The 12189-nt window shown below is 39.7% G+C and overlaps 1 protein-coding gene across 1 annotated transcript; it reads left to right on the forward strand.

Moving 5' to 3' along the window:
• Positions 1-3679: 3679 nt before the first annotated feature.
• Positions 3680-11596, forward strand: LOC115926599. Its single transcript, XM_030991441.1, has 2 exons — positions 3680-4001; positions 8602-11596. Exons 1-2 carry the CDS (start codon positions 3968-3970, stop codon positions 10395-10397), a joined length of 1830 nt encoding a protein of 609 aa, XP_030847301.1. The 5' UTR covers positions 3680-3967; the 3' UTR covers positions 10398-11596.
• Positions 11597-12189: the final 593 nt, after the last annotated feature.

Here is a 12189-nt window from a genome sequence, read left to right on the forward strand (position 1 = left end):
CAGTTAAAGAAGATATTTTAAGGAGCTGATGAAGAAAAAAGAGAAGGGGGAGAAAAACGGAATGGGGATGGGATCATGGGAGAGGAGAAAGAGAGGGAAAGAGAGAGTACGAGAGAAAAAAAAGATAAATTGAGAGAGTGGAGGGAGAGGTAGAGAGACAGGGAAAGAGAGAGAGAGAGATAGATTCAAAATAACGGGTATCCTTCGATGCTGCATTAAATAATAGTTTTTTTATTTTGATGTTTTCGGGCACATGGCGAACCATGGCTAATCGATTGAAGCTGATTATAATACCGATTTATATTGATTTTACTATATAGGCCTAGGTAGATCAGGGCTTCTCAAAGTCCGAAACGCAGGGCATGCCAATTCAGACCGCCTGGGACAGAGCCTCCAATTGCCTTATTTTAAGAAATATACAGAATTTTGATAGTGTCAAGGTATTTTGAAAGAAATTCAAAGAAAAATTTAAAAAATCTAAATGAGTGTATAAAAAAATCCTGAAAATTGAACATTTCCCCATGTTATAATTTTATTTCTTCAGCTTTAGGAACAATGGGGAATCCAGGTAAGTATCAAATCAGCTGCGGTCCCCTTTTTATTGCAACCTATTAAAAAAAGGAGAAGAAGAGAGGAAAAGGAATAAGAGAGAGAGGGGGAAAAGAAGAAATATACAAATAAAATAAAAATTGCTACTTAAAGTAACGGGTCGGCTACGTACTATCTTAGATAGGAAGGAAACCAAATTCCAGCGCAAGATATGCGTAACGCCTGTATCAACGTTTAATTCACTGGTTGATCGGGGGGACTCGTATTTTTAAAGAGAAGAATATAGGATGGAGGAAAGGGAGAGAGAGAGAGAGAGAGAGAGAGAGAAACCAAAAAGAAAGAACAAGAAACTTAAATTTACACTTACAGATTACATTGCCGGTGAGTTTGCTCAACATTTGTCTATGGAGTCTGCGGACGAAAGTACAACAATGCGGGAAAATAATCTTTAAAATTATGTTTAAGAGAAAGATAGAGAGATTATTTCTAAAATGAAATAAAAGTGGCTTTGTGATATTTAAGGAGGAAATTTCCATTTCTATCGCTCGTGACGACTATTTAGAATTGTCTAAATTTGTACAAATCAAGAACTTCCTGGGGTTCTTCCCCTAGACTCCAGGCAAAGGCTCTGCCCCTATATCCCATCCATAGAGATAGAAGTGGTTCACAAGACAAACTTTTGTTGTATTAAATTGGAAAGAGTGTGAGTTTTGTGTAGCTAAGCTTCTAAAGACCACTCCCGTGGATTTTTTATTGTTTACACAATTTCTTGTTGTCTGCTCCCTCGAGATCACTGGAGCGAAGAAAGGTAACAAGCCAGAGTCTTTATTCAGTGAAGGCTTATTCCTCTTTCTCCAGATGGATTCTTCTACCATTCTTGACCAGAAGTCCGTTTCGACCTCAAGAATGTGGGCATTATCGCAGTGAATATTGTGTCCTTTATTAAGGGCTTTAAAAAGAGCACACAATAGGGGCAGTGAAATTTAAATTTCAAGGATGGATAAGAGTTTTTCATTTCAAAGCGTTGCGTGCGATCATTATCCTGTTTTTTGTCTACATACGTCAATGCCCCCCCCCCCCCCCCATTTAAGCATACTTTAAATCTGGTCACGCTTTGAAAAGATTCGAATTGTATTGGGCGAGACATACATCACCTAATGTGTAAGCATCAAGGAGGTTTAGTACATTTTGATGCCTAGTTTAGTGTATTCTAGTAGAACGGGTAAAATAAGGCCCAATGGCGGAATGGTTAATTTCCATTCTCATCTGGCACCTGGGTTGCTAAAAGATACATTGGGGATTGATTTATTGCAATATTGGCAATTGAGTCATGTACTATATAAAACCAATAGATCTCAAGATTAATCAGTCTACATATCGTACCATCGATAATTGCTAAGCCTTACATTGCGGTGGTGTATGGGAGGGGACGGAGGAGGCAAATATCATTTGCAAAGATATAACATAGCGAATGAAAATCCTAACTTTCGGCTGCCTAACTGAATTGCTCAACAATATATTTTCCTAGGTTTAGTTAGTTTTGAGCCTCGATTGAGTGAATAATAGAAAACCGTTTAGAATGCAAAACTCGATTGAAGTTTTCCTTTGCAAATTTTCTTGGGTTAAATGCATAATAAAATATGCGTTTTCGAGGGTTAAAAATGAAAATGGAATAACAAGTAGAAACAAACTCTAAATAAAGAAATAAACCGATCGGTCACTTTGACCTGAAGTCTTTTGTTCTATGGCACAGATACCTTAATATTCAAAATCAATATGAATAACGTCTAAAATCATACTGAGATAGTAGAATGCCAATACAAAATGTTTTATGCAGCGTCTATAATAAGACAAACAGGTCGAATCTGTACTTTATTTTTTCTTATTCTTCTTTTTTCCATTTCGAAGCGTTGCATGCGATCATAATCCTGCTTTTTTCTACATACATCAATGCCCCCCCCCCCCATTTAAACATAGATCGTACATATATATTTAAACGTCTTTATGCTTTGCCACTGGTCCCCACCCAGAAGGGCTAGCGTTTACTCGCAATTTCAGTGTGCTTTGCTCACTCGTTGGCTTCGAACCCCCCCCCCCCCCCCTCCTTTGAAAAATCCTGGATTCGCCGCTGAGAAATGTTAACCTTTACCCCTTTCCTCTTAATGAAGGAAAATGGGTGTTCTTTTGCAGGAAACTCCATTTAAACGAGTGGAAGCACTGACAGCTCTGGGGTTTTAAACTGTAACAGCTAATTTTGGATCAGATATAGACCTAAAACAAGCCTCATTATCTTCAGTATACAAGTGTCATTACTATAAAATTTAGGCGGAGTAGATTGGCTAAGTCAGAAACAAAATTGAGCAACCTTTGAGTCGTGCCCGGCTGTCCCGCAATCATATTGTACATTGTCACATTGGCATCGCATGTTTCGGATCTGACAGCTTTCGTATGAATCTTATTTGGACCGTCAAAGCAAAAGTGTGAGAAACCCTGTAACATAACAGAATATCGAGTTATTTATTTCTTATTATGTTGCACACGAACCCCCCCCCCCCCCCCAGGAACAAACAGATATTTCGGTCGGATGTACTTTTTTTCAACTGGTAAATCAACTGGTAATCATTTACTGGTTTTCAACTGGTCCCAGTTGAAAGTGTGTCAATTTACATATTAAAAAGACAATTGAATATACTGGTTTCAACTGGTACCAGTTAACTACTGGTTTTAACTGGTACAAGTTGACCAGTTGGATACTGGTCCCAGTTAAACTGGAATTCTACTGATCCTAGTTCAAACTTGTATTTTCTATTGGTTCCAAACTGGTCACTAGATGAGACAAGTAATCTACAGGCCCCAGTAACAACTGGTATTCTATTTGTCCGACTTTAAACTGGTATTTCTATTGGTTTCCAAGTTGTATCAACTGGTTTTGACTGGTACCAGTTGATACCAGTTTAAACCAGTTTAAATCATACCAGCTGGAAATCCTAACTAGTTTCAATTGGAACCAACTGGAATTTAGACCTGCTCCCCCCCCCCCCCCGCCAACAAATGCTTGTTATGTAAATGCGTACCGGAGCTATCTACGAACTCGCTTATTACACACACACACACACACACATTCCTGCGACGTCAGATTGGAGCGTAACTGCGAGGCTCAGGAACTATTCTCTACCTGTAAAATCCAACAAGGTCCGGTGCAGTCTTCCGAATCCGCCGAATATTTCGGAGCCAATGCAACGGGCAGCTATACAGACTCGGAATCTGCTCAATTAATATCATTATCGCTGAGAGCTATCAACCACGTAACATCCTTTCTGGATACACTTTAGGCTTTTTTTTACCACCAAGCTAGAAGCTATCACTGTCCTTATTTTCGTCATCAAGAAAATAGTTGAGTTGTGAGTTTCGTTACATAATGGGACATCACGGGAGCAAAGACGAGACCGATGGTAAGACATATTTTGGATCCCTTTCTTGATGTGTGTAAACCGCAAGTTTAATTTCAACATGCAGGCTAAATCTGGCACTGTTGTCTGTTTCCTCAAGTACGAGGATCAATGGAAATTAATTTGATGTCATACCGGACATTAATTTGTTGATAATTATCTAACTATAACATTATAAGTCATATACATTGGAGGAAGCATTTTACCTCCGGGTAGACGTAATTATTACATTCTTGTATAGCGCATAATTTGATTTGGCATCGTTTTGTCGATTTAGAATATAGAATATGTTATGAATTTGTATTTCGGTTTAGTAAGCGTAAGAGGGATTGAAAGCATTCACCCTTTTCCTTGTTTGAACTTTTAATTCTAAAACAATAGCAGAATGGTGAGAGCTTACTCCCGGAACAATGTCAACCTTCAATACATAGTCCAGCTTGTAAGATCTCAGAAATAACCAAATATCTAAGCGGCTCTGAATTAAAGGTCGTAACGTTTTCATGTAATATTTTTAATTGTAGGATTTCTAATTCTCCAGATGTCCATGGTATCAAGTTCACTTTGCATCTCAGAGGCCTGAATTCACAAAGCAAGGTTTGAGCTCAGACCAAGGTTTGAGCTCAAACCTCCCTTTGTTTCGCCAAACCTCCTATTGTTCTTTACAAACCAGGTTTGTAAAAAATGCGTAAAACGCGTCATATGACGTACGAAAACCAAGGTTTGTCGACAAACCTCCTTTGTGAATTCGGGCCATTAAGTACATTGACAGCCTGTTGGGAAAACTGGGGGTGCCCAGCTTGTATGTCAAGATTTGTATTCATAAGTATATTAAAGTCACTTCTCATTATAATTGGAATTGTACATCAACTGAGTGTAGTCTCGTAACAAAATGTTCTAAAAAGAATATTATTTTAGATACGACACTGTATTCGACAGCCTTTGTTAAAAATCATGATCAAAACCCCTCTACTGTGTACAGAACCATGCGAAAAAACAATTCGCCATTCCACTCAGACGCCCAAGTACTTACAGTGTCTGGAGAACTACAAGTTTCTTGAAGCAAAATAAATTGTTTTTTTTTTTTTTTGGAGCCAATTGGAGCCAATTTTTTTTTATTCTTTTAAAGCTCGACCTCAGACCTCTTACATTCAATGGAACACACTTTATATGCGTATCTTGTTAAAGGTCATAAATAAAATTCACTTTGCGGCAGAGGATTCCCGAATTTATAGGTGTACAGAAAACAGCCACCAGTCTTGGCTTTTGCACTATACGCACAAAAATTCAGGCAATAATAATGAGAGACCATACAAAACTGACTGCTCGGACTCACACTATGAATATGACTGACAAAGAAAGCGGACAAAATATACAGTTCCTCAGGTAGACAAAGGAACATCCCTTCACTGCTATTATGTCAAAATGAGTAGAGCAGGTGTCACATGCATATTCACCTTTTTACATAATAGCAGTGAAGGGATGTTCCTTTGTCTACCTGAGGAACTGTATATTTTGTCCGCTCTCTTTGTCAGTCATGTTCGTAGTGTCACTGCCTTTCATCTTAATGTGTAGGCAGTTAGACCAGAAAACATGTGTACAAATTATTTGGATAGACATTTTATGAAAAGAAATCAGAAAGGTTTATAAACAAAATAATAACATTTCAGCTTATGTATAAAATTTAAATTCCATGCCAAATCGCGAGAATTTCCAATCAGCTGGTTGAGCTGAAGATTCAGCAAGAGGTATTTCGATTTAACAAACACAAATTTACCAGGCGACGCCATGTTAGCAGAATGATTGAATAAAGCGAGTTCGTAATTAGGATTTGCGCATGGGCAGATCCAGGTCATTCGTACCCAAATTGTAAAACCATTGAGACGAATACTCGGATCGTGCTCATGAAAGTTATGTAATCAGTATTCATTTATGCACCAACAGTACATTTATCTGATACACAGGTGGAAGTATTCTTCTCAAGAGGCAAACAAAAGGTATTCGTGAAGCACCTCCATCACTTCGGCAGTGATTATTCTAAAATGCACACGTGGGAAGTATCCATCGTGTCAAAGATCTGTGGATATTTTGGGGTCATGCGTTCGATCCAGAGCTATTTACGAACTCGCTTATTAAAGGAGAAAATGGTAACTGAAATCCCAAAAGAATTTTCGGACATTTTTATTTAAAGTTAGCAAACCCTGAAAAGAAATAACAAGGAAATAAAATACAGAATCAAACACAGATGGGTGTTTATCGAGACCCAGCACCCTTCATTATAAGAAAAATCCGTATTCAATTATTTCGGACCTTTAACAAAAATACATATACGATATTTCTAATTTCGTAGTCATCATATCTCATAAAAAGTACAGAAACTTCGTAGCAAAGTACTAAAAGTAGCTGGAAATTTAAAGAGCATAATAACATGACTGATCATACAGCGAGTATTAAAGTTTTGAGCTCTTAATTATACCAGGACAAAATATGAAAAATTATCCCGTTCGATATTTCTTCACAATGTCAACCACTACCGTATACACTTCCCATTCTTCGTGCCCTTTACTTTGCTATAAAGGATAACATCGATGCCTTGCACTGTACGTTTTGTTGACTTTTTTTCCTCCTTTCTCATCTTGAAGGTTACTTTCGCGAGTTGCCCCCAATTGCCCCCCAAGCCCCCCCATCCCCCACCCCCTATCATTACGCTCGTGCGAGGGAGCATAGTGAAAGAGAGGGGTAAAGATGACGGAAGTGACTCTCCCCTCACAGGTTTTTGAAGTTTTGTTGCACTAACAAATTAATTCCTTTGCAAAACTATAGTATAAAAATAGGAAACATAATTGTTCACACTTATTTCACACAATTTCACACATTATTTAATTGTACACTTTAAAGGACATTATGTAAGGGAGCGAAGTTCCCGAGCGAGAAGATTTTGCATTTGTATTTGTCTAAACGCTGCACTCTTGGGGGGGGGGGGGGTAAGAGGACACTTTTTTGGGGGGTCCCAAAAAAATCGCAATGACTCAGTCAGCGGATGAATAGGCGGGGGGGGGGGTAAGAGGACACTGTTTTTAGGTCAGCCATTGGCATATTTTGGGGGGCCGGGGGGGGCACGTGCCCTCTGTGCCCCCCTGGATCCGCCACTGCGCCATCTGCTATAAATTACTAGCCCCCCCCCCCCTCATTCCATTTACTAACTCAATGCGTGATTTTAAACGAAAACGCCTCTGAGAAAATGCCTTCCTGAAACTTTGCATTCCCTTACAAAAATAGCAAAAGCCTAGGTGAAGTTATTAATGGTACATGAGCATTTTTGCCTTTCTCCACCATCGGGTTTTATAATTTCACACTTGATCTCATACCTTTCGTCTGTCTAAAGTCAAACTTTGAAACCATTTATTCAATGTTCTGCGTGCCATATATAACGGAGAGGGGGAGAAAGATAGGGAGAAAGCGAGAGAGCGAGAGACAGAGGGGGGAGGATCGAGAGAATAATATGTTGCCTGTTGTTACCTTCTTTCCGTTTGTTTTTCTCTTTCTCTTGTTTCCTTTTTCTTCTTTCAATTTCTAAGCAATTGTGAAACGGTTGTGAAAATATCCTAGACTCACAGGTGTATCCATAAAAGAGCGGAGTCGACGTCCACTACCCCAGTTCTGGTTTAAGGTCCCGCCCCCTCTCCCCTCGCCCTCCCCCCAAAAACAAAATCGACAGAATCTCTTCTTGAAATAATTTGAGATTTTCTAGTAAACGCTCGCTCCAGTATTTCCAAGGAAATAGCAACACTAGCTAATTTTTTGGGCTGTTAGAGTTAAGATATGTTGCTCTCACTTCCTCCCACCCTTCCTCTCTTTGCACCCCATTATCGTCCCCCCCCCCCTTTTTTTTTTCGCTTTCCTACCCTTTCCAATCCGTCTGCCATGTTCTGGATACCTTAGCAATACCCATGAAATCCCGCTAGGATTTTTAGGCAGAGAATCAAAATCATGCACGTATCAAGTGAGTGAATGCCATGCTTTTTGCTATTGTGCCACCCTACAGTAATCGCGAATGCAATTTTGAACAGAGGAAATAAAAGCGTTCCCAAGACTTTCTCACTGCGAAATTATTGTAAGAGACGGGGCACTTTCTGTTTTGTGATACTTTGTTGATATTTAACAGATTGTAAGGTTTAGGCAAAGAGAGAGATATAGAGGGAGAAGAAGGAGAGGGAGGGAGAGAGAAAGAGAGAGAGAAAAAAAAGGGAGGGGGAGGAGATGAAGGAATTGTATACAGAATTATGTTTTGATAATGGGAAGGAAATCATAACACATTCAAGTATTTTGGTAACCCTGTTGCTTTTCTCCCCCTCCCATGTGCACTCCAAAGCGCACCTATCTAATTTCTAAATATTTGAGATGAATATTTATTGCGCAAAAATCGAAGGAATTCTAATTTGTACCAATTGTTCCTTTTCTGTAAACTTAGATAAATATGTTTAGTCAAAGTATTCAGATATAAATGTGCACACTTCTATAAAGGTGGTTTGATTGCTATCCCTCTATGCCTAATCCTAATAATTTATTATAATCTTGTTTTGTTTTTTCGTTATCTGTTGAACAGGAAAAGGCAACGAAGGAATTAAACTTCGAGGGCACTACTCGAGTCACATGACTGGGTTCGTGAACATAGATGGTTCCAAGCATCCGTGCGACTTCACAGTCACCATTGGGACAGATGACGTCATCCATATGATAGAGAAATCTCCTCGTCATGAGGCAACGATCATCGGTGAGTTCAACTGTGCAGTGTTATGCAAGGAACCGGTACCATTTTCTGGTGGCAAGTTCTACGTTGAACGGTCCAGCGAAACCAATTCGGAGTACGAAAGCATGGTCTACGAGACGCTGTTGCCTTTCGGAGAGGAGGACTACTTCTTCAAAGGCATTAGATCGGCCCGCGAGGACACGTTTGTCGGGAATGACGCGGGGAATGACGCAACCGACGTCTCTTCAATGAGTATTGTCATCAAGAAAGGGCCAAGTTTTACGGCTGAGACCTTGACCACTGGCCATGTCTCCACCTTACTGGCGGATGTTGCCAAAGAGCTTGCAGGCATTGCGATCACAGGACCGGGGGATGACAAGAAACTGGAAGTAGAGTGGAAAGCCAGATTAGGATTCTTTCTTGGTGGTGTTATCATCCATACTAGCAATATGTTCTCTCCCACACAGTTCTGTCCCAAAACTTCGGCACGTGAGAGGCGCCCTCTAAATCTGAAAGGCATCGAGCCCGAGGTGTACCATATCAAGGCCAACGACGGTGTGCCTCTGTTGATGACTCGCTACAAATGCGGTAACAAGGGACCAATCCTGCTCCTTCATGGACTCTGTGTCACAAGCAGGATTTTTGCGTTAGATACAATAGATAAGAGTGCCGTAGAGTTCTTCTGCGAGCATGGGTACGATATGTGGGCCCTAGAAATGCGGTTCTCAGTAGCCCTTCCTTCACATCGGAATCCTACTAAAATGCACGACGCTGCAGAGAAAGACCTACCTCCTGTTGTAGACTTTATTTTGAAGACAACTGAGTCACCCGACCTCCAGGTCTGGGCACATTGTGTCGGTTCTCTCACGATGCACATGGCTATGCTTGGGGGCCATATTGACGGGAGGAAGATCCGATGCTTCGTTGCTTCACAAACCGGATTCTGCATCATCGCATCAGCCTTGAACCATGCCAAAGCAAGTACCAGGCTTGATACCATCGCCGTTGCATTCGGATTCACAGGACTCAATGCGTATACAGACAAGAACGATCACGTGCGAGAAAAAATGATGACTTCGGTGGCCAAAACTCTTGCGCGATCTACACTCGACAATAAGAACCAGTGCAGTAATTCGGTATGTCACAGGATAACCTCAATGTTCGGACTCATGTGGGAACATCGCAACATTAATGACAGTACGCATGAAACCTTGACCGAATGGTTTGGCTTCGGACAGAAAGATTACTATCACCATCTCGCTGTCTGCTTCCGGAAGGGACAGTTAACCGACTTCAAGGGCAAAGACATCTATACACCGGATTTCAAGTCGAAGAACCGGCTCCATTCACCACAGTATCGGAAGGCCATGAGTAAGCTGGATATACCAATTTTATATCTCGTCGGATCGTTGAACAGAAGTTGGGATATCGAGGCAACGAGGCAGAGCTACATCAGATTGAAGGAAGCGAACCCTGATCAGGACTATGAGTGGTTCCAGGTCCCTGAGTATGGACACCTGGATTGCGTCATGGGGAAGGATGCCTCCAAGGATGTGTTCCCTCGCATCTTGCCATTCCTCGAGAAGTACGCCACGCCAGAAAAGGTATGGCAAGGAGAGGATGATGGTGAATATTGCAACAGACAGGTATAGGAAAGAAAACATAGACTCAGTCACCAATGTGATTTTTTTTGTTTTGCAGTGAATCTATATTAATTTCGAGCAATGTGAATTTATAATCAAATGTGATTAAGTATCAGATTTGAAATTATGAAGTTACTATAACCATAAATGTATTGTACAGAGTTATGATGTCACACAGCTACAACGGACTTCGCTCACTTTTATAGAGACTTTTACTTGTTTAATGAGATACAATACAGCAGTAGTTTATTTAAAGGGTACAGGGCACATAGTGAAGCACATTGTTGAAAGTTATTCAGCATGACTTTGTTTCGTAGTTTAAGTGGATAATGACTAGTATAGGTGTCAGACAGTCAGACCTTACTTGGTCAGAACCTGTTCATAAGTATTGTGAATTATATGTTAGTAGTATTAGTGGTTATTTTACCTGACTGCTAAGAAAGCATAAATGCTTGTTAGTAGGCAGCCTGAGGACCGACGGCTTTAGGTCTTCTCCGAGGGACCTGGTAATGAGGATTAATTAATGCCTTATACCAAAGGGCACTAGAGCATCGCCTTGGTTTCGAACTCGGGTCGCCGTACTACGAGACCACTCTACCGACTGAGCTATCGTGCCTCCTCTAGTCTATGTGTCAGACAGTCAGACCTTACTGGGTCAGAACCAGTTCATATTATTGCAAATTATATTTTAGTGATACTAACAACTACATGTATGTAATACAATACTATCATCAATAGAGATATACTTTGGGTTGGTTTAAATGAGGATAGCTTATTGCAGGTAGAATTGGCTAAATGACCATACTATATATTTGATATGTAGGCCGATGTCTTAAATCTTAGGGCGTCTGCAATAAGAGACACGTTTTCAGTGACTCCTAGCAGTTGCCATATACTGAGTTGTTGAGCTGGATTACAGCTGAGGATACTCCAGGTATGATTGAGTCATTTATGTGAATATGCTGATAAAAGATAATGGTTATATTGGTACTTTTGTTTTTATGCAAGCGAAAGTTTAATCATCATTTTTATAGGAATGTTGATGTAGTCTTACATTATTTGGTATGGTTGGCTCACTAATAGGAGAATGAGTTATTGTTAGCACATTGTCACATTATTATTTATTTCCGTTGTTGATATATTTTTTATCTTTGTAGTTCTGTGGTTAAATTGTGGAGAATGATGTATTAGAAGTCGCAGTTATATAAGAATGATATCCGGAATATCGACCATGTCGTTATACTAAATAATAATTAAACAAATAATATGGTTATTTATATAGCGCCGGTATCCGTCAGGTTCTGACGCTCATGGCGCTTTACACATATTACCCTGGTCGTAGCCGAGCTGCCAAAGTAACTAGCGCTCAAGCATATCATACACTGTATGATGTTTTTTTATTATCACTTCATAATTGTTCAAATTCAGGATACATTGTTATTATTTGGGTATTTTATCTGAAACGACGTCAACGACTTTAACGTGTCTGTGGATATACACAATACATTTTAGATATTGTTTTTCACTGTATATTTTAAAGTCATATTAAAGATATTAGTACTTACATTTGTAGGGTAATTGTGTTTTTGTTTTATAGAAATCACATAATTCCAGAACTGAGAGTTACTGGATAGAACAGCAAAGTGTGAGGCTCATTAGTTAGTTGTTCTGGTTAAACGTTAGTTGGGTGAGTCAGTATGGAAGGCCAAGTCATATTGAAGATTTTTTTAATGGATTAAACATTTTAATGGATTAAACAGTTGGATTCGTTTATTTGTATTGATTTTACCAAATACTGCTG

This window comes from Strongylocentrotus purpuratus, unplaced genomic scaffold (assembly GCF_000002235.5).
Source record: "Strongylocentrotus purpuratus isolate Spur 01 unplaced genomic scaffold, Spur_5.0 spur5_contig_845, whole genome shotgun sequence".
NCBI classification, from domain to species: Eukaryota; Metazoa; Echinodermata; class Echinoidea; order Camarodonta; family Strongylocentrotidae; genus Strongylocentrotus; species Strongylocentrotus purpuratus.

Excerpts from the sequence above, each read along its gene's own strand:
- LOC115926599 (XM_030991441.1), top strand. The coding sequence starts at position 3,968 with ATGGGACATCACGGGAGCAAAGACGAGACCGATG. Across the intron at positions 4,002-8,601 it reads GAGCAAAGACGAGACCGATG|GAAAAGGCAACGAAGGAATT; the intron begins GTAAGACATATT and ends TCTGTTGAACAG.